Below are 24,081 nucleotides of genomic sequence, written 5' to 3'. Positions count from 1 at the left end.
CACAAGAAGAAAAATAAAGGAGGAATTCATTTTCTCTCTCTAGAGTCTGATCCATGTTGGACTTTTTGAAGCCAATACAGAGATTTAGTCTAAGTGTAAAAATCTTACAAAAATAGTATCCATGCTGATTGTAATAAACAGTACTGAGCAAATCTTTTAGGCACTGAAAGTCAAGTCTGAATAATAATTCCATGAATATTTTGTTAATCAACTCACTTCAAACAAAGTCGACTGAACAGAAAAAATCCTGCATCAGTTCAATATTTGGTGCGAACATCCTTTGCCCTGAAGCACCAACTCTACATCTGACTTGTTGCAAGCATCTTGGAGAACTTGCCACAGTTCTGTGGAGTTACTCTCTTCATGTAATCCCAGACTGACTCTGTGATGTTGAGATCAGGGCTCTGAGGGGGCCACACCATCTGTTGCTGGACACTTTGATGAATACAGTTCTTTATGACTCTGACTCTATGTTTGGTGTCTGTGTCATGCAGCAGTATAAATTAATTACCGTTTGATGGATAAGAACCTTCACATCTACAGAGCCTCAAACTTCTGCACAGTACTGTATCTGCAAAAGGCCAATATTGGCCAACATTTGACCATTTTGATTTGTCATTGTAGTTTTGTTCTGCTCCGGAGAAGGAATGATTACCGACACACAAAGACACTGACAGACTGATTGACACATGATCACTGCATCTTGTCTATTATATGCCAAACAGACAGAACAAAGGCTTACACAAGTATGATGATCCATCAGTGCACCTCTAGTTCAAATCAATAATGAAACCTTGATTACACCTTCAGGCTGTTTACAAGAGCTGGTGATTAATCAAGTGATACAGTGTGACAGTTACAGATGACTCACCCTGTAAACTTCAAATCTCCAGAGATAAAGTTTCTACTGTTTAGGACATACCTGTAACCGTCATCTGACCTGGACAAAGAGAGAAACTGGTTTTCGTTTAGACCCAGAACAAACCGGGAAAAGAAACATCTACTTCAGGTTGAGATGAGTTTATACCATCTTCTCAACTGTACATACATTTCCACTTTATTTCTGCACAGACGGCCGATGGCAGAGACAAAGACAAGTGTGTCTGTATGTGTTTAAACAGATGATGACTTATAACTCGTAAGAACAGAGTGGGAGCACCTTGGAGCCGCTGAGCGTGCCGGTGGTGGCACATCAGGGTATTAACCCCAGTGAATCAGGTTAATTGAAAATCAAACACTCAGCGAGGAGTGCTTTTTATCTCACAATGCCGTTTCAGATTTAGGTGCGGCAGCAAAAGAAGGATGGGAAGCGGGGGTGTGAGTCAGTGTGCAGCCTGCTTTTTGTGTCGCTGTGGGTGTAACGTCTGCACTGTGCTGCATATGCATTAGTGTTTACAATCATGAAGCTGATTTCTAATGCTCTAAATTTAATGATCCTTCTCTCCGGGATGTGACCCAGATAAGTGCAACCCTGACGCCTCGCAGGTTCAAGCAGCATAATTCCACACATCTCCTCCTCTGCCACAACATCACCTTTTGGCCCTCTGTGGAGTGCTACGGGGTGCCTCTGCAAGAGGTGTGAGGGTGTGCGAGTGCGTGTGCATTAGCTTGTGATCACTGGCTGAATTATTCAGGCCACCGGTCGGTATCACACTCTCCAGAATGCCGACTGAATGTGTGGTGGAGCTGAGAGCGGTGTGTGGCACTTGAACAGACAACAGCCACCCACAACGGAAATGGAAACTTCCACCCAGATGAAACCCTCAAACCAGCCGGCTGTGACACACACACACACAACACACACACACACACACACACACACACACACACACACACACACACACACACACACACACACACACACACACACACACACACACACACACACACACACACACACACACACACACACACACACACACACACAGGAAGTGTTTGATGTTATTCAGCTTAGGGTGAGAGACTGGTTTCTAGGAAATTGGGTGATCTGATGAATTTGAGCATCGACATGTAGGCTCTAATTCAATTGTTATTGAACTGCATCAGGAGGATTAAAAGTAAAGCACCTTTGTTTTAAAAAACAAGATTTGTAGGTTTGATTGATCACAATACTTTCAGAGAGGAGGCGATAAATGTGTTTTAAAATCATCTCCGATTATGACACATAAAAGATGATGGAAGGAGTGGGCTGTCTGCTGGGGGGGCAGCAGACAGTGACAGCACATCTGGGCTGGTAGAGACTGACAGTGGGAACACCACACAGCGGGGGATGACTGCATTCACAGCTCATCTACAATGAGGAAATGGAATTATCTGAGTGAGAGAAAACCAAGTGCACAGCAGGTGGTAAGACAACTCACTCTGTTCCTCTGCCTCGGGCACAGCACAGGAGACTTCCATGAGGAAATCGACAACAACAAACAGATTTATATTTTCTTGTCCTGATTTTAAAAAGAAAATAAACAAATAAGCATGTGAAGGTTTCAGAAATAATTGCCTATGCCAGAACAAATTATGTAGATAGGATGCAGTTAGTGTTGGAACAGGGAATAATTCAATAATGACTACAGTGGCTGTTTTAAGGATCAGTTTGTCCGTCTACAATCTGACAGGTTAAGATCAACGTCAAAACAGCATTTTTAGACACCAGCAGAAGTTGAGTGGCACGGTACCTCAGCATAGAGACAGTTTTGGCATCATATGTGAACAAGTATCACCATGCTCAAACCAGAGATAATCACCCTTCACCTTGAGTTCAGGGGAAGGTGTCATTTTTTAAATGATAGTCATGCTTACAATTAAGCAAAATAAAGCAAGTCATGGCAAGACGGGACTTTATGTTTAAGATAATGGTAAAACTCCGATAAAGATATGAAAGCAAAGCCATATCTGGATGAGTTTTAAAATGCTGGTCAATAAAAAAAAAGTAATTTGAAAAGGTCTTCCTGGGCTCTGGGACATTGTGGTCAGCATTTTTCAGTATCTTCTGACATTTTAATCAACTCATCTTAGTAATAATTATTGTTACACCTACTTGTCAATCAATTATTTCCTCTATAATTTTTTTGTCAGAAAACCAATAAATTGTCAAAGATGACAAAAGAAAAGCAGCAAATTGTAATGATATGAAAACTAGGATTTCCATAGTGTCAACACATTTCACCTTGTATTAAAAGTCTGTACTTAACTTAAAAAGGTACCCTGTAAAGTATTTTTCAACACTAGTGTATCTTTTCTAGTCCACCACCTCCTTATCAGTGTGTTTTTCAGAGGGTCACGCACGAAATATGACACAAATTCCTGATTTCACACTGCTCCATTAATCAACAGTTGATTTCAGAGAGAATAGCAATGCTACAACTAGAAATATCTTGTATGTAATGGAAAATAATACAATAAACTTTATTTATATAGCATATAGAGATTTGTCATTGTAGATCAATGAATAATGATTACTTCAGTCTATGGTGACATGGAGCAGAAACATGGGAAAGTGGGCTACTAGGCTACACACAATCAAAAGGGCATATTTAAATCTCCAGCCAATGTAGCCATTGGCCCACATACCATGACTCAGGGTGTTGGACTGGGTGTGTGCGGGTTGGGGGTGGAGATACGGTCACAGAAAGATGCATTGTGTCTTGTTCGTACGGGTCATGGGTCACTCAGCCCACTACCCAGAGACTGCCAAGCCAGCCCGCCCTTCTCTGTGCCCCCATCCCTCGCTTTATCACTGCAGAGAAAAGTTCCAGCAGCAGACCGGCCACTGTAAAGCCATTGTCGTGTACAGTCCCTGTCAGAGAGAGGGCTGCCTTGTCATCTATACTGCCCAGTCACATGCTTGGGGTCTTTAGAAAAATGAACTGCATCATCAGCTGGTCACTGGTCTGCATGTCACACTCAAAACATGACCACATACTGAACCCTGGACTGCCAGCCTCCTCCTGAATTACATGTCAAAATATTCCTGGCAGTCTGACAACCACCTGCTGTCGGGCAACACTCGTTTCTAGAAGCACCTATTAATTTCAGATTTGACAGAATCCGACTCCCAATATTTGGATTCAGAAAAAGGAACTTATTGGCTTGAAAAATAAAAGGTAAAAACATTGTATGCATTGATTTTTTTTCCCCTGGATCCAGGTAAGTCCCCTCACAAAACCAACTGTCACATTCAGCCACTCTTTCCCAGCCTGTAAAATCACCAAATGGATAGCTTTGTTCTCTTCTGTCCTCTGGGTGACCCATAAAAGATTTGGTTGGGTAATTGATCGTCACAGAGCTGCTTCTGTAGAAAGCAATTCAATTTCCACTGGGCATGTCTTGCCACATTAGTGAGAATGGTTCAATTGTTTTGTCAAGCCAGCAATGGCACGTAAAGGCAACTCTGCCCGCCAAATGGTCCGTGGTCCATTCGCAGAATGTATACCGGGTAGGGCAGTGACAACGGCCCTTGGTAACCTTGAGCCACGAGGTGGTCCTCTCCTGCTAAGTGGAGCTGACAGGGATCGAGAGCAACGGTGCCAATTGGTTGGGTGGGAGTAGCAAACAGGGTCAGTGAGTTTGATTTAGGGTAACAAAGGGACATTGGATCACGGCCCAGGTGGGCACAGAGATGGTTGAGAGGAGCTAGGATGAGAAACCATCTCATGTTCGGAATAGGAATCTAGAAGTGCAGCCAATTAATGTGCAAATGATTTTAAAATGTCTGTGTGGTGGTAAAAAACTGCAAATGTGTCACACTCCTTTACTTCATAAAGTTTCTGAATGACTGACAACTGAAGTGAGATTATTGTATCATTAGATGCTAACTCAAAATGCTCCATTTTGAGTTTAAAAGCTTTGAATTCAGTTACATGCACTGTGAATGAAAAGAGTATGTTTTTCCCCTCTATAAAACCAGACAAGTCTAATGATTATTGATTAGTCCCCCAGCTTAAATGATTTTGATGAAATTCTGAATAAAATCTTTAATTTAAGGAGCTTTGTGCTAAGTGGCTTTCTTCAAACACAGGCTGCTAAAACACATCAGAAACAACACAACCCACAAGGCACTGGAGTGGCTGCAGCCTGATTTGAATATGTCTCCATGGCTGCAAACAGCCACTTATTTCAGAGCAAAAGTGGTTCAAGAGGCTGGGGACAGGCTGACAGATCAATAACAAATCTGTCTGCTGGCCACCGGGAGGGGGTCCTGCCCAAGGCCACAGAGCAACCACACCACCCCCAACTCTAAGAAAGACTGATTACTCCCCTTTCAATTACCACTGTGGGCTTTGAGTGAGAAACACAAGAAAGAAGAGGGATTTTGTATATTAGGTAACAATGAAGACATGGATCTAAATAAGAAACAACCTCTTGATCCCCTTTAATTGTGTTAGGAAATCAAGAGCATAGCACACTTGGTGAAGTAAAGAGCAGATTTAATCCCCCCCAACAACAATCAGGGTCAAGACCCATATCACAGTGCTAATAAGAACATTGTTCACAAGAAAAGATATTTTGGGACATGATGATGTTGGACAAGCACGATTTTTGGTGTATGTGTTTGTGCACAGTTGGGGGGTGGGGGAGGGGGTGGAGGAGATTTAACCCAGGAATGTTCTGTACACAACCCCTTAATCCAGATATGTAAGGAGATTGCATTCTAGTAGTGTGTCGATGCAGGGGCTGCCTGTCCAGGCTTGGGCTGACCTGTAAGCCCCTCTGTCCCACAGTTGCCTGTGCATGAAGCTTATCCAGTGGAGCCCCTAACACTTTTTAGATGATTATGGCACTCTGACCTCGTCTGTCTCTGTAGTAAATCCGCACGCTGTTCCAGTCATCTCACCAGGCAAAACAAGATACATAGTACACCATATGTATTGGACCCTGGCTTATTTGCTGATGCAACCAAACAATAGTCTCTCATACAAAAAAAGAGAGAGAAACAACAGTAGGAATTAGGATCTCACCACAACAAAACTGACCTTTGTCACTGGTTACAACCTAAAACGATTAGAAATGGCAGAAAATCAAAGCAAAATAACACCGTTTGGATACGTCACACATCAGAAGTTATGTTTCCACCTGACTCTCACATAGTGAATGAATCTACGTGTTCACAGAGGGAATGAGGTCAATGGCCACTCAGGATAGACACACTACACTGGCTGAGAGCAGGATCTGTGCACTTGTAACAGGACTATAAAGTGACAAAATTTAAACATGCAATAATGAGGTCTGGGCTGATGGTTTGTCAGAGTGGGGTCAAATCAGTCTCAAACTTTTGAATTTTTGTGGGGGTACTAAGTCATCATAAAGTGGCACAAAAGACTGGAGGACAACTCACTCCACCAACAGCTCATTTGTTTTACTTCTATGCACTTAACATAATCCTGACCTGACGAAGGTCCATTTTGAATATCAGGAAGCTATGTGTTCAAAAGGCGATGGTAGAGAGATATAAAACCAAGTAGTCTCCTGAAGAATGCTTCCCTTTGTACAGCCCCACTTTTTTTAATACTCCAGGATTTTACTGCTCCCTGATGCCCCACCTTGCTCCTCTGCTTTAGCCAGTGTACATTATTGAAACTATGTAATCCCCCCTTGTCAATTAACTATACAAAGAGGTGATCAAACCAGCCAATGGTGTTGCTGGGCCACCGGAGCATGAACACTGAGACATTTGTTACTGCTGGCATATCCATTTCATTAAAAGACAGTGGGAGTGCCTCACTGCCAATCACACACAAGGGCACTGAAAGGCTGCTGGCCTTGGACGACTCTTCAGAGAACACTGATCAGCCTCCTGGTGTCTCTGTTATATTGGTGAGCTATTTCTGGCCCGCTATGAGGATGTGTAAAGAAGCAGGTATTGTATCATCAAAAGACAAGTAGCCCATCTGATTGAAATTACAGGGTGTCGGTTGATACTGTGTTAACATTGGATTTGTTGTTTGAAATGACTGTTTGGGTCCAGAGCTGTAACGCTTGCAGAAGGATCCAGACTGATCCACAGTGGTATAGTGTGTACTCTCTTTGTATCCCCTTTGTTTGTCTGTAGCATCTCTGTTCAGTGACAGCTGTTGGTGGAAAGTTCTGAGGACAAAGACACAGTTTCTGGAACGTCAAGTGAAAAAACATTATGAAAAAAAAATCATGGGGCGGTTTAAAGAGGCAGCAATAATCTACAACCCACAAATGATACATCAACACAATGACAGAACAATTGGTTAAACAAATGACCGTCACTGCACTGATAATAAACCGAGTAGCACAATGTGACCAATGGGTTGCAAATGAAACACACATCCGACCACATCTCAGAAACTCTGTTCACCTTTAGCAGGGACCAGCATGGTGGTGACGGACCAATTCCAACCTCCCTTTCACACTAAATCACCTCTGGTGTAGACAGCCACAAGCAGAGCCATTTCAGCACTGACTGATGCGCAGCTCATCCTCGGTCTCTTTGGCAGCCACACCGTGTAATTAACGATAGCAACGGCATGTGACAGAGACAATACGTGCTCCCCGACGTTTGAAGACACCTACGCTCTGATGCTTCCACCAGTCCACCCACACACTGGCAACCAGCAGCAGCTGTACCTCTCCTGAGGAAAGCGGTGAGCAGCAGCAGAGAAACACTGGTTGACTCACAAATGTTGCATTTGATCTGCAATAATGTGCTGGATTGGTACACTCAATCACGGAGACATACAAGCTGTTGTACTAAAAGACAAAGCGCAACAAGTCAAGGAGCAGCAAAAAACCGATGGATGAGGGCAAGAGGGCGACAAAAAGGTGGAGGACTACACAAGATACACTTTTATTGTCAACCAGATCAGATTAGTCCCAATGATGAACTCATTTACATTTGATTTCTTCCCAAGGTAGACCAGTTTCTCTGATTTTAAATGCAACATCTTTTATCAAATCACTTGTGTTCAGTTCTGTATTTTGGATAGAAAATATGTATATAAACAAAAGGCTCGTGGACACACAGCATGGGAAGTATTTTGAGAGGAATCTTGATCTTTGAAATCATGAGTTGCTGCAACTTTCAAGTCGCTGTGGAGGCAAAGCATCAGAGTGGGCTAAAAGCAGAGGGGAAAAAACACACTCCGACATGCCAAAGTGGATTCAGAGTTAATAGGGTCCACTATGCAGAAAACACTGAATGGCGCAGCTGGACCAAAAAAACGCTTTTATACCCAGGAAAGTGACATCTGAATGACTTCAGCGTCATCGTGCCAATAGCCACATACTGTACTTCTAACATAGACAGCTTTGTAATGGATACTAAGGAAAATGGTTCCCCAGACCATATTTGTTGTCCTCTAAGGGTTGAGTGTAACGCATAGCTGCTTGACCTGTGCGCTTCCCCAAAGCAAGAGGCCGCTGTAAGGAAAATGACTAGCAGCTGTTTCAAAGGCTCCAGACACAGCCAGCATCAGTTATGCAACTGTGCACTGAGCCCAGTGCCCTGAGCATCATCACTTGTATGCAAACACGGACCTCTGTGGATAACACAGCGGGGGGCGGTCAAGTTACTAGCTAAATAAATCCCACACAAGAACACCCACACGTGCCCGACACCATATCAAATACATAATAGGGCACACAACAGTTGGTGCCGTCAGTCTGAGTGTTTCAAGGCAAAATGTCACAGAAAGAAGGGGCCTCTCTGGTAGTTAGAGAAACAACACTAGAAGCAAAAAAAATTCCAAGCAGCCACGGCAGGGAAAGAGTAAGAGCTGGAGAGGAAAGCGGAGAGAGGAAGCGCAATAAAATAAATCACTGCGCTATCAACAGCAGCTAGGCGTTCTTACCTTCTCTGGGTACATGCTGTCTCAGTGCACAGAGCTACAGTAGAGAGCCCGGCCCAGAGAGAGGCACCGTGAGCGACAAGGGATGAACTGAATAAACCTCAGTGAGCAGCGGAGGGAGAGGGAGAGACGGAATTAAATAGGTGATGTAGCCCTGTCATCCACTCTGATAATAAACGCTGTTACACAGGCTGACAGGCAGAGCGGCTTCACGGAGGCTGGAGCGGAGACAACTACAACCAACAGGGTAAGAAGAGAGAGGAAGCTTTGAATTACAAAGTCTCTTCTAAACTTTTATAAGTGATGCTGCAGTTTAGACTACTGCAGACCAGTTAAAAGTTTTAATAGTTGCAAAATGGGCGATAGTGAGACATGGTGATGTAATGACTACTTGTAGGCCAAGGGCACGCACCAGGACAAACACAAAACCAATCTCAGAGCCCACCGGCTATCATCTGATGACGAATTAGCCTACAAGGGCAACAGACAATATTTTGTGGCTTCCAGTGTAGACAGTGGATCTACGGGTAAAATCTGTGTCTTCCATTCCCAGTACACCGTTTGCAGTCCAACTACGACTAGCTTCTTTTATGACACGGGTGAAACATTTCTCCACACAAAATATAAGTAATAGCTTTTGTAGTTGTTTTAGGTCGAGACAACATTTTGGCTATCAACAGCTATCTGCATATGGGTGCAGATTAATAAAAAAAAACTATTGCCTATGAATTGTTCACCTGCAGTCAAACAAAACCTGCCCAAATGTCATTGGTCAAACTAGAAACGGAAACCAGCTGGCTTCCTGCCCCAAACTCTTGTCCCTTATCTACAGATTCTGCATATTCTGTGTATAGAGATTACTCACCAACCTGCATATCTGCACTGATCACATCCATACTTGTTCCCATTTTTCTGAAGCATTTTTTAGTCCCCGTTTTATTCATGGATGTAACTATTTGCACAGAATGATTGATGCTACCACAGGCAAAGCGCTGATTTGTTGGGAAACATACATAAATACAGAACAAACAAATAGGAGATGTGGGCAGTGATTCATTACTCTTGAGCCAAGGTTTAGCGTAGCATTGCTTGTGGCTAGTTTTGTTTATTGTAAAATGAATTGAATGAGGAAAGACCTACAGAGCAAAGTTGTATCAAACTGGATAGTGAACCAGTTGATTGAATCTTCTTTTTTTGCCTCTTGTAATCTCTCCATTCTCTCAAAGGTCAGCACTGCCGAGATGGTTTGCAAGTGCTCAATCATGCAAACTTGACTGTAACTGGCCGCTTCCATCTAAAATTACTGGGATTAGAAAAACAGTCAATCTGTCTCACCCTTAGCCTGTACTTCATGGAAAGATTTAGAAAAGGTGAAATCCTGCACCTTACACAACAGACACGATTCCCCTCAACTCTGAGCCTAAGCTCTTGTGGTCTTCTTGAACGCTCAGCCCCTGAGGGCTTGTGGGCTTAATCCTCTTGTTGTATCACAGAGGCAAGGATCATGCTGGATGTGGGGGGAGAAAAGAAATGGTGGTCATGGGCTGAAGTGCAGTCCAGGAGCTCTTGGTTTCCCCGCAGTTGTCCTGCCCTTCACCGAGACCACATCTGACAGCCTGAGTCAATAAATGCTGAAGAGAAAGCAAGGTGTTCAGGAGGGGAATGCGAGGCTGACAGCAGAAAAGGAAGCAACACAGACAGAGTGAGGGCAAAAAAGTAGAAGAGAAACTAAAAGGCCCAGACAGAGGAAGGAGAGTAATAAAAAAGAACGCAGGCAGTCAAACAAAGAGGCAGCCTCTCACATGAACACAGCGGATGCACTATTTGTTCAAGCTTAATATTAGATTACTGAAAAGTCCAATGCTTCACTTTTGAGGGTCAGGCAGACCTTCACTGACTTAGCTTGCTTGTATGAGAGTGTGTAGGCACTGAGGCAGGAATGTCAAGTATGCACTGGAAAACAACCAGGGGCCTCCTTTTCAGCTGGTCCGGGAGTAAGTCTCTCGGCACAGCTCCATATTACGGGCCGGCACAGGCGGGAGATGGATAAACCTTACACCACTGCTCGCACTCTTATTTGGTGGTATTTACGATGTCATTATGTAATAAGACCATGTCCTTTCTTGTTCTCAACTAAGTGGAATTGAGTTTATTTGGAAAATGGCAGTAGAGAATACTCTGCAGCAAAACGTTAGTCTCTGCGAGCAAAGAATCCATTTAGCGCAACATGTAATTAGCAGGTTACTGTGGCGGGGGGATGTTTAGGAACAGGTCGTTTCTGTACAGTTAACTGAAGAGCTTCCCAGGACCCTCAAGAGTGACAGACGGCTTTAACACTAGTCCCCACACTGTCCTATGCACAACACACATAAATTGCTTCATATGGGGCAAATTCACTGGATAAAAAATTGTCCGATGCACAGGCCCAAAATAGCAGATACTAAAGAACTAAATTGGTCAAACCTTTCTGGTTGTGGATACATTTTGAAAGGGCACTTGGGAGAACCAACCACCCCCACAGAGCTGCCTATTTAAATACTCTGCTAAGCCACTGATACACATTCTCAGCCTTTGCTCTGTTGCACAAGTCGGCAAACAGACGAGCAAAAACCGAGCCAAAGACTGCGCATGTAATTCACAAAGGGAAATAAAAAACACAATGAACAATCTACATCTCAACAGATGTTCACACATTCATGACATCCAATTTTAATGCTCTCCTCCATCTTTAATGGTGACCTTGTAATGTTTCTCTTTCAAGTCATTCATCTTGATGTGGCAGCCATTGGGAGGTTTACGGCTCACAGGCTAAGACTAATCTCCAGATTCACCCAAACATGAAAACATATCTGTCTGGCCTCCTGTCCCTGGGTCTTTGCCGTCACACAGGGGGCTACAGCGACTCTGTCGGGGCCAAGGACCCTCGCACTTTGTCCACTACATGTACAACCCCCTCCTTCTCTCCCTCCTCCTCTTCCAGGCACTGACAGCTTACGACCACACAGCAGGCTGAAGGCAGACAGACTCAGCTGCTTCCTTTTGTTTTTAAACCTTCTAAGAATATGTCCAGATAGATTCACAAGCCAGTTATGTCATTGTGGCTATATGAATCCTTGAAGTGGAAGTAAAAGGAGATTTCTGTGAAACAAGACTCTAGAAGACGGCTTATTTCAGCGGAGTGACTGATCCAGCTTGAAATCTCAGGGAATCAGCAGTTTTATTATTGACATGGAGCACTATATGATACAGACTACCAGGAGTTACTCAATAACTGGATGTAACTGAAGAAAGGAGTGGGCCCAGCAGTGGTTGATACCTTGTTTTTGTAGTGTGATTGTGTGAGATAGTATAAAGGTTGGAGCGTAGGAGGGAACTCTAAGTGCCTTTCTAATCAGACAGTGAGTGAGAGGTGGGCATCCCGCTGGCTCCACAGTGCGAAGCCACAGACACAAACACTTACAGGGCCGTCACATCTTCCCCTCGGTGACGGTGACACAACTCACAGAGAAGAAAAACAACAATCTGGCCTCTCACCCAATCCCACAGGGCAGCATTCATCCACTCTCTGGGCTTTGGGGGAAAAAAGGAGCCCACCAAAAGAACAAGCCTTTAAACCAATTCTGAAGAAGATATGGGTAAAAGTATTGCAGAAAAAAACAACTCAAAATAACCTTCTATGTGGTGATAGAGACTGTGTGGTCATGTTTTTCTGTTGAGTTTTTAAACAGGCAACACAGCCTTGGAGAAACCCAATATGTTTATGTGAAAAACAGGCTTTAAATAATATGGTGTGCCACATTTTTTTTAACAAAAACAAACACTTCATCCTGTTGCCCGCTTCTTGAGGTAAACAGGTTTATTTTTCCAATCCCTTGAGAGCATAGGAGCCATGCTTTTAGAAGACCAGGGATGGGGGAGAGCAAGTGGTGAGTACACAGGGACCAGGACAGGAGGACGGCTGTGTGCCTGCAAACCCCACCAGCCCCTCATGGTGCTGAGGAGGCGTGGCGTGGACCCTCAGTTTCTGCTGCTGTCAGAGCCCCAGAGATAAGCAAATTACAAAAAGAAAGCAAGGCGAGACAAAGAGACCCAGATCACCCACAGATCAAATCGAATTAATTAGGAGGTGGCCAGCTGGCACTTGAGTCCGGTCACATCAGCGACAAATTTACACATCTAACCATCCGTCCATTCATAGAGCAGTTCCTCCTCTCCTTGTCAAAGACAATGTGTAAGCCTGAGGAGGGCCCGAGACTGGAGGTGAACTCTATTGAGGGATGAATAATATGTGAAATCTTTAGTTCACGCCTGTGGTTATCTATGACGCTATTTTTCCAATTTATCAATATATGCTACCTGGAATTAAAAAGAAAATACTATTAATGTATCCGTCCAACTACTTAAAGCCATTTCAGACATGACCTACGGGTAAAATCCAGATAATCGGCAACAGTTTAGCCAGAGTTTGCCTTTCACAAATGCACAACACAGCAGGAGGTTTTCTGCACATACGCGCTCACAACAGCATCAAATCAATCTAATTATTCAGATGCGAGATGTGGAGCAGCCGGGTTCGGCAGACAGAGACAGGAAGCGAAGTATTAACCCCGCTGCGGAGATCACGTGATCATGTTTACAGTCTCCCCCTGACATTTGCGTTCACACATGCACCTCCTCCAGATAAAATACAGAGGAACTGCGGAGCGCATGTGTCAAAGCAGCTGTCTACAACACACACACACACACACACACACACACACACACACACACACACACACACACACACACACACACACACACACACACACACACAAAAAGTGTGCGTCTGTCTGACTCGACTGAAGTGACAATCACAACATACAGAGGAAGAAGAAGTGGTACCCAGGTCCGGCCTCTCAGCTGACATACTGTAAAGCTAAACTAAAATACCTGCACCAGCTTGGGATGCACTGATCCAACCCAGCTGATTAGTGCAGGAACCAATACTGACCCTTTTAAGTGCCTATTAAGATCCAGATGAAATATAGATTCTTCATTAATGTCATTACAAAAAATATAAAAGTTTTGGTAAATGATAATGGTAGGTGGTATTTATGTAGAGCTTTAACATCTACCAAAAGCACTTTAGACTACAAGTCAAATTCGCACACATTCATACAGCACTTTTCACATCATTCACAATCTGAGGAACAGCTGTCAAGGGATTTCAGGGTTCAGTGTAAAGATGTTCTAATACCTTTGTTTCTTTAGTTTCCGAAGATCACACTGTGTACCCTCTCTAAATTTGCTGATTAATAAGATAGTGAAATATATATTTGTATTTTAACTGTTGTATAATACTAACCCTGTATGGAATGTGATAATTGCTATTATTGTTGTATGGCTGGGCTACGGTTAACTCCATGTTTGCTGGTTCTTCAAAGCTTTGAGATTGCTTGTGTTGCAATAGGCAAAACTAGAGCTGCCCCTCCAAATTAAGTTTTGCTTTCAGTTGACATTTTTCTAGCTCTGGCTTTCGCTACACTACTGAAAATCACTTACTTTTCACAGCTCTAAAAACAGTACATGCCAGTGGCAGGGCAGCGCAACTGCTGCTTTGGAGAGCGGAGAAGAAGCGAAGAAGTAATTTATGAGAAGAAACTTTCTCTGGGTGAAACTAATATACTTTAAAGACATGGTATTGGATCAGTACATAGATTTACATACTCGCAGGTGCCTGACTCGCCATTTTTGGCAGTATCATAGGCATTTCCAGGGCTGGTATCGGTATCAGAACATCTCTACTTCAGTGTCGTGCCCAAAGCCACCTTAGCATGCTGACTGGAGGAGCCAGGGTTTGAACCACTGACCTTCTGGTAAGTGGACATCCCGCTCCATCACCTGAACCACAGCCGCTGCAGATTCACCTATTCAGTTAAATTTGTGTTTTAAATTTGGGAAGAGGGAGCAGTGACATTGGATTGATAATGACTGTAGAGCTGTGATGATTAATCAAATAGTCGACTCATTGATCATCGGAAAATAATTTTCAAACAAAAATGACAACGGTCACAGTTTGCAGTTGACTCATTTTGATAAGAAACTAGATTTGTATTTGAACAGTTTAGCCTGCTGTGATTTTATCCTGTGGTGCTGAATATAACCATCATCAATATTTAATGTCCAGTGAAGTCTGCTGTCTAAATTTGTACCGTTTCATTTTCTCATTTTTAGTTGTGCAAATTGTTTAGTTGTGACTGTAAAATGTCTTAGTTACAACATATCTGGGTCACAATTCTTTCATAACCAAGCTGATCAGATGAATCTCAGCTGTTATGTTGTCATCAATTTTTCAAACTCTTACTTCTGAAACAGGCTCAAAAACCTCGCATCAGTCGGGCTAACTGATAACAATACCGCCTTGTCACAAAATGATCCTCCCTCTTTCTCTCTAAGGCCCAGTTTGCCTGCACACAAGCAATGACAGGAAGCAGTGGAAGTAGGGGACTTGAAAGAACTGGGTTTTCTGCGGGGGTCATTCACTTGCCTGGCAACAGGCCAAACAGGACAAACCAACAGAGCACCACAAAGGAGCAAAAAAGAGCGAGGGAGAGGGTTCCACCTGCCGCAGCGACCACAGCCAGCGCAGAGCTTCACGGGGAGTTTTGGCTGAATCCTGTCTGCTGTCTGAGTCTTATCCGCCCTGCCAGCACTACTGTAGGCTGACAAAAAAACACTCCACAGAGCTTCCCATACAAATGCAAATGGCTGAGAGTGAAATGTGTGTTTATTTTGGCTTATGTGATTTGACAAGCATGAAATTATTTCAAAAAGGTTGCTGAAGGCAAGCGGCAACACAGAAAACAACCCTTCTCTTGCCTTGATACCGGGCCTTTAGGGGTATGTCAGTTCTGACCCACAAACCATTTAGAGGTCACAGATCTGGGGCCTCTGAAGTTAGCTTCCATTTTCACCCTTCTTTCCTTCACATGGCGCTTTGCACATGGCATTCACACTCACACACGCTCAGTGGTCCCCACTGCGGGGCAACTGGGGGGCTTCAGACTGATCCTCAGCAGATATGACCTAGTTTCTATTCAAGCCTGTGTCTCTTTGTTCGCTCCATGGTGGAGGAGGCTGTTGCAGCCTGTGGAACAAAGAACACAAGCAGCACTTGGAGCCTTCAAACAAGTCCACCCTGCCTAGATACAGTATATCCTCCCAAATATTGCTCAGGAGCGCAATCCAGTTTGGACTCCCACTGTCTGGAAATCTCCTTTTTCTACTTTGATCTACCTCCGCTGCAGACTAGGAAGGATAAGACCCAGTTCCTGCTGTTTTCACCCATTCTCTCTCTCTTTCAGGGTGATGGGACATATCACGGAAGTGGGAGGGGGCTTGAGTTGTCAGTCTGGGGGCTGGAGGGACTGGGCGAAGGGGGAAGAATCAGGAAGTTTGGATGTCTGAATCAGGAAGGTGCCCCACATAAAGCATTGTCACTGTATACAAATAGCAAAACTATAATCTGTCTCAAAGCGTTATTTTTGGCATCATAACAATACATTTGCACACATTCCTGGACAACATCAGCAAGTTCAAAAGGTTAAATGACAGCTACAAACCCACACAACCTGGTAGCTGTGTTAAGCAATTCCTTGTATTAAATGTACCTGAAGACTCCCATTTACAGAGCCATTCATTTAACAGTGGAGCTGTTAACGCACCATTTAGTCTTTAATGACCCGACTGCAACAGCCGTTCCCCCCCAAAAATGCACATCTGTACATGCCAGACAAATTGTGCTTCAAGGGCAACAGTAGAAGATTTTAATAAGCACCTGCAACTGTTGCTGCTGTTTTCGTCAATTGTGGCAAATGAGGCACTTAATGGTTTTAGGCAGACTTGTGTGGGAGCTGATGGATGGGTGTAGGTCTGCAGAGAAACTGTGAGTGAAGAAAAATGTGATTTCTGAACAGCCCATATGGCCGAATGTGATTGGGACAAGGGCAGTTATCTGCAGCTGGCCCCGGGTGAAATAAGCAGAGGGTGGGAAATAAAGCAGGGCGAATGGAAGAAAGGGAAAGGAACCAAGGGCACGACTGAGATCACAAAGACAGACTAAACTAGTGGTGCTCACGGGAGTAAGCAATCTAAAGAAAGAACAGGAGCTGCCTGCATTGTTTTTGCTGCCCTTACAAACTTAGGCACGGACTGATTTCTGCATAGATTATTTCCTCAAACTACCCAAGAATGCAAAAAACTCACAAATACGTCAAATGAAGCAGATCTGGAAGGAAGCCATCCAAAAAAACAAAAAAAATTAAATAAAAAAGACTTACCTGCATGTGTTCTGTTGAGCTGCTGCTCAGCTCATCCCCAGACTCGGAGTCGTTGCGGAACTTGCTCAGCCCCTCTCCCGGCAGGTCGCTGGGTGGGGAGGTCTTGACAATGTCTGGACTTCTGTTGTGGTTGTTCCCCACTTTGAGTGGAGGTGAGTCAGCCCGTGTCCGTGGCAACGTGGCATTGTTGCCGTGGTGATGGTTATTGTTGTTGTGAAGAAGTACTAGTTCAGCTACCACCTTGCAATGAAGGGGACTCCCCAGGTTCTGGTTAGCATCCTTGGGTAGAGCTGGTGGCGTGACACGATCAGAAGATGGCGACGGGGTAGATGAAGGTGGCGGACGTCCAAAGCTGGACATTTCTGGTTGGGGTCTGTTGAGATTTTCATTGGACGCCCGGCAAATGTCCAAAACTGTGGGCTTGGCCCTCAAGCTGGGCTTCGGGGGGGGCATGAGCGCCCGACGCACCTCCCTGACGTACTGCGCTGGCACATAAAAGGTCTTTGAGCCTTCCTCTTTCTTCACCTGCCACCAGTCCTCATTGGTCTTCTTCACCAGCATGTAGCACTCCCCCTGACGGATAGCCACCATCTTGTCTTTGGCCTTGTACTCGTAGTCATACTCCACCTCGATGTAGACCTGGCCTGGGGGAATAGGCAGCCCCTCTCTGTCAGCCATGACTGCCGGAACAAGCGCTTGAACTCTGATCTCAACTGCTCAGCGAGCCAGGCCTGGAGGGCTCCTCATGTCTGAGTGGGGGAACTGCTAGGCTGCAAGAGAGAAGACAGGTAAGAACAGAGGGTGTTAGAGTTTCTCTTTGTTTATCAGACTGAATTCAGGGTCAAACATTCCAGTTGAAATGTATAATTATAATTTCTTTTATTGAGAAACATGCTTTTTAATAGCATTTCATTTTCAAGGACAGAGGAACCATCAACACGGCTCGAAGTAGGTCAAAATATTTTTTTCTTGCAGTGACAGTGAAGCGCACTAAAACACAATTGTGCCTAAAAAATATTAATAAGCAGTTAAACTGATTTTTATTTTAGTTTAATTTTTTTAAATGAAGCCTGAAACAGCTGCCACACTGGTGACTAGAATGGCCAGTGCCACTTCAGAATAGAGAGGTCTACATGTGGTTACTGACAGTGTGTGTAAATAACTTGATGTTTTGCTAGGTTTCTCTCAGCATTATAATCCATCAAAATGATGGAAAGCCTTCCACTGTTTCCATCATCACTTAAAAAAAAAAAAAGAACTAGAATGTCACTCAGTAGAGCGAATACCTCCAACAAGGACCAACATTCCCCTTAAAATCAACCAAGCTACACCAAATTGCGCACACATAGAAATCAGTCAGAATATATGGCAGATTTTTTCCCCATCAAGATCCATGAATTTTTCCTAGAAAATCAGTAAAATGTCAAATACATCTCGCAATGTTAAAGATCCAACCACTCATTTTTGAGCCATAAAAAACCTAACCAACTAAGAAATGGACAGGGTAAAAACATAACCTCCTTGCATGGCGCAGGTTAAAATCCTACTAATTACAGAAAATATTCGGTTCACACAACCCCTGGATAAGATTGTTTTTTTACTTGCTCAGGTGAATGGTGCCAGCTATATTTTTAAGACCTATAACGTGCTCAGACACATGAACACACGCCCACCAAACCACAGAAACATGCTCCCAGCTCACCTTGTTACTCATCTGATCACCACAACCACAAAGTGCTTCCGCTGTAATACCCCCACATTATGGACATGAATCCACTTCCAGACAGACATACTCTATTGGTGAGTCAATTGAAGAGCACCACAGGGCGACTCCTCCCTCTGATCAACCACAACACACAGTCAGCCCTGATTGTTCTGGCAACCTACACCGCTGCTAAGGATATCCAGCCTGGTAACCCGATCACCCTCTGCGGAGCTAGGGGTGATGACAACATGACCCCCACACACTGATCCTGCGTGCGATCCAGTCACCACAATGACTCCCTTGAGCTTACATTCCGTCAGACGCTGCGACCAAAAATAAAGCGTGTGTCGCTTCATCGAGTCCAGCTCTGCCGTTTGACACCATTACTCATTAATGCAGTTACGAGATACAGTCAGAGGGCTTTAAAAAGATCGGGGTGATCTTCTCGATATTTGTGTGTGTGAGTCAGAGGACAGCTGGGCCCCTCTCCATTCCTGCAGGGTTTGTTTTGGGATGAGGCCTGTCATTGATCCGTCTGTCAGAGAGTATCCCTTCATCAGTTAACCTAAATAAATACCAGGGCACTCCCACTGCAGAGGGGCTGCCACTGAGCCGCGTCTCCCTTCAGATCAAATTCTCCGTCTTCCTCCCTGAAATAGCGGCCACCGTGGACTTGCATCCTGGAAGTGCCGGCGGTAAGAGCAGGTGCTTTTAGTGAAGCGTGAGAACGCGGCACTGAATCTATAAAGGGGTCCATCCTTATGGAAAGGAATACGTACACACACTCTGAAGCCCAGACTGGCAGCTACACACCCCAGAATAAATTGACGGTGGTCGAGAGCCGTCTACGCTAGAATGGGAGCCCATGAGAGAAGGGCTGCATGTTCACAATGGGCTTTAATAGTTTGTTTTATCTGTTTTTAACACCATGAATCACACACATAAACACACACACACAGTGTTACATTGTGCCAGAGGTTTTAGTGTGTGTAGCGGATGGCAGCCCCGTCTGGGCCTGTCCCAGTACAAGCTTCAGCCATGATGTCAACAAACGCACACAAGCCATTTATGAATGACTGTCTGTCAAGACACAGCCACTGTCTGTTTTGGCTAGTGTGTGTACGAGGAATCACTATCACCAGAGGTGCCAGAGATGTAGTCAGGACTCCGTCAGGGCTTCAAGTCACGCACATGATAACAGCACTATCAATGATGCCGCTTGACAGCAGCAGTCGTGACCTCCACACAGCAAGTTCACAGTGTCGCTGCCTGTTGCACACAGACATAAATAAAGACTGTGCTTCTGTGATTTCAGCTCTGTGTGTCGTTTTTCCCCAATAAGCATGAAACCTGTGATAAATTACATGGTGTGAGACAGTCACATTCTTTATCTGTGCAAATCTGTTGAGATTACCAGACTCGCCAATCCTCTTCATACCATTAGTGTCTGAAGTTGGAGACACTCCTCTAAAAGATTAAGGCTCCCAGACAGACACCGGCACAGCCAGAGACAATTCATAGACAGCGTCACAGACATTTTTACAAAACTGGCAAGTCAGAAAAGGTAAGCATGGGAAATTGAAACCGAAAATGTGGAGTCTTTTTAGAAGGTGCATTACAGCCTTGAGAAACCTCAGTGACCAGGCAGTAGCTGGAAATCAAGAAAGACATTAGTCACGTTGGCCGCGGCCCCACGACTGACTCACAATGACACAAATTGCTGTTATTCTCAGAATTAAAACTGGCTCCTCAGACACAATACGACTGATTATCCCCACTGTCCGATTCATCTGCTGCAGAGTTTCTGCCACACTTCTGACAGAGGACCAGAGAGTGAATCTTACTGCAAATGAGTCCTTGTCAACCGAAGTGAGGTCTCAGAGGAGAGCAGCAGCTGACTTGTTGCTCCTTTGAGACTCAAAGTGTGTCGCTCATGTGTAGAAACAAGTTGTCTCAGCTCAGCAGTGAACAGCTACTGCATGTCTGTCAATATGGACTAAAGCTATGATGTCATACTTTTATATTTGGGAATGGATTGGTGGTTCCCATGGTGGAGCCCAAAGACTTACAGGGATCCTGGAAAAATGAAATGTCATGAACTCACAACACGTGTTAATGCCGTAATACCCAAGATTGTATAATAATTCCCACCCTATGATTAACCTTTAGTTAATTTGCCAACTACTTAAATGTCACTGCTTCATGCCAATGATTATCTTCTGACTATAAATGTTTCTGTTGCTAATTCAATATCATTTCGAGTTATTGCAAAGCAATAGGATTCAGTTTGATCTGTAGGCAGATATGTGGCTCTATAGAAAACACCAACCAGTGAGAAAAAGTGAATCCAGATGTGATGGCTGCCACAGAAATCTGGTAAAACTATTTCACTAAATATGTGTGATGCCACTGTTGAAATCAGACCCAATAAGTTATATTATGGATACATTTGCAATACTGGCGTGATGGCAACGCGCTCATCAACCTGGTGTGTAGCTCGCAGAAAAGCAACGCTCACATCAACACAGGGATCGTGACCCGAGCTTTTGTCTGCGTACATCTGCAGAGCAGCCTGAGACTCGGACTGCCTTTGTCCCTGTGCTTCATTCAAAACAGATGTGGCCGAGCAGCATCCACTCCAACATGTGCTGCTGCTGCTGCTGCATTTCAATCCATCTGCGCCTCGCACACGCTGCTGCTGCTGCATCTGTGCACCAGCACTGCGTGCACACACTGTTCCCCTCTCTCCTCACTGCGCACTGTGGAAGCCCCTGGAAGCAAACCGTGCACAGATCGTGGGGGTCTTTGCGGACACATGCCTGGGGCGGATGGCGGCGGCGGAGGAGAGGGGAGGGCATAGGTGGGGGGCAGGGTCCCTTCCAGCCCCACACACTACACTGCCGCAGAAACACAACACAAAGGACTTTAACCCATCTGCGACAAAGGGTTCACCGCCGAGGATCTCCAGGAGGAGCGAGGGGAGGGCAGGGAGCTGCCGGGCCGGCCCGGAGGAAGACCCCCTCTGGGCGGCGGCACACAGCCGAACACACCGCGAGGGAAATGAAAGCTCCCCGAATCTGAGCCACACGCACTGATGCTATCACGTGGAGTGTTTAACCACCCGACACGTCAGAAATAAACACACATGGAAAATCAAAAATACACACTCATGTTTAAATGTTGGCCATTTCCCCGGTGTGGTTTATCCGGAGGAGGAAGAAAAGCAGCAGGTTCACTCGGAGACAAACCGTCCGACCTGCGGCAGCGTGCATAGCAACAAAGTAAGTCCGACACAAGCCAGCAGCCTCCCGCCGAGCAGGGGAGGGAGAGAGGCGCCAGCGGAAAACACACGGGACCGTACCGACCTTTAGAAAGACTCCAGCGGTGAGCGGCTGGTTCCTGGGACCACCGGAGACACGGACAGGGCGAACTTTTACTGCCCGCTTCAGTGCGTGCTGCTCGGGCTTCGGTCCTCAGCAGACCCGCTCCTCCTCTCCTCGCTGTCAAGTTCTTGTGTGGCAACACCACACACATCCGGTCGTGACTTTCAAAGTAAAGCGTGTAACTATGCCAATATGTCATCTAAAAAAATAAGTATTCTTATTTGGGCTGATCTTAAAATCGAGTTATTGAGCATCAGAGTCTTTTAAAAAAAAGTCATTATCACATTTTCTTATATGCTTTCGACTTTGATTATTTTCTGTAAGCGCCCATGTCTTGAATGGACGTCTTTGGGTCAAAGTGTGTTTGTTGTTTGTCGGCTACATGTTTCATTATAATTATTATTTACTATCATCATCATCATTATTAGTAGTAGTAGTGTTGTTATTATTATTATCATTATCTTTATTGCCGTGTGAGTAGTGTGAGTAGATACGAAGAATTAGAATAGCTCAAAATAGTGTAATAAACATAAAATGTACTAAAAACTGTACATACTCCCTAAGTCAATGATACACAATAAAGTACCAGAATACACAGTAATGTAGTAAATATAATAGAAAAACGAATAAGCCTATAAACAAGAGTCTAAATGCAAGAGATTACAAACTATGAACAAGAGACACATCTGCAAAGTTGCAGTAGTTGTAAATAAATAAACGGACATACACAACTTTGACTGAATTAATTCAAACATTTTATCAATGCGAGCAACTCCTTAATGAACCATATTCATGGCCTTTTGCTGCATTGTCAACAATTAGAATTCATGCAGTCGTAATATTTCCACTTTTGCCTTTAACTTTTTGGGGCTTTTATTGTGAAGGAGTGCCCCGACTAAACTCCGGTTGCAGTCCGTGTGTTTCCAGTCCGGTTGTCGCAGTAGCGCTCTGCAGACGGTCTTTCTCAGCTCCACACCTACAGTCGGTCTCCGCTGATCGACGGCGCCCAGAGCCGCGTGCACGTCTTCACTGTGCGCTGCGTTTCCCCCCGCGGGCCACAAACACCCATGGTCCTTTGATCTCCCTGTCTCCTTTCAAAGACGTCACCTGGGATATAGTTTAAATTATTCCACCTTTTTTTTGTAAGTCCCCTTGATTACTTGAGTGCCATTATTTCTCATTATTCGGCGGGATTTGGTTGTTCGTCTGATTAAAGCCACGCAACATAATTGGGCTCTGTAGGATAAACATGCAAGGGTAGCCCCCCCCCCCACCCTCACTCACTCCCACCCCTCAGCCGAGCTCCTCTTTAGGCAATTACAACAGGGGGTTCAGCATCCAGCAGCATCATGAATGATTTAGTGCTCGGATGATCCAGGAACACAGCGGCGCGTCTTCGGCGGCGCAGACTCCGTAGACTAAACAGGAGCCCACGAAATGAAGCCTCGGGCAGTCAGATCGTGAGTTTACATTATTTCAGAATAATGCATGAACAGAAACACAATAATCGCATCTCATCACTTCTTCATTCTGCGTTAGCACAGGGTGTGTGCGTAAAGGCGCATCCTGCTGGTGTGAGGAGGGAAGTGGCTAACAGGAGAGTGGCCTTCATTAAGTCTGGACACGTCGTGTGCATGTTTTGACATATGTTGTGAAGATAATTCAAATGATGCAACCACACACGCAGCTTTTTATCTGCTCGTGATGGGAAACCACGAGGAGCTGATTCGTTTATTAACAAATGGCAGCTTTAAATTGGTAGTTTGAGGCTTTTTGTATTTATTTTCTAAAACATTTAACAAATGTCCACCTGTTAACAACATTTAAACTAGAATGTCATGTAGTAGAGCACATACCTCTGCCAT

The 24,081-nt window shown here is 44.5% G+C and overlaps 1 protein-coding gene across 6 annotated transcripts in view; it reads right to left on the bottom strand.

Annotated features, from left to right (window-relative positions):
* The window catches only part of arhgap12b (Rho GTPase activating protein 12b), a 56,200-nt gene extending 33,843 nt beyond the window's left edge, over positions 1–22,357 (bottom strand). For all 6 annotated transcript variants that reach the window (XM_035142665.2, XM_035142667.2, XM_035142669.2 and 3 more), the window contains exons 1-2: positions 22,199–22,357; positions 17,129–17,898 (exon numbers count right to left, since the gene is read on the bottom strand). In XM_035142665.2, the coding sequence (XP_034998556.1) occupies positions 17,129–17,806 (678 nt within the window). In that variant the 5' untranslated portion in view covers positions 17,807–17,898; positions 22,199–22,357. The remainder of the gene's footprint in view (positions 1–17,128; positions 17,899–22,198) is intronic.
* Positions 22,358–24,081: the final 1,724 nt, after the last annotated feature.

The sequence above is a fragment of the Hippoglossus stenolepis genome, chromosome 19 (assembly GCF_022539355.2).
Source record: "Hippoglossus stenolepis isolate QCI-W04-F060 chromosome 19, HSTE1.2, whole genome shotgun sequence".
NCBI lineage: Eukaryota > Metazoa > Chordata > Actinopteri > Pleuronectiformes > Pleuronectidae > Hippoglossus > Hippoglossus stenolepis.
This window is presented reverse-complemented; position numbering and strand designations above follow the sequence as displayed.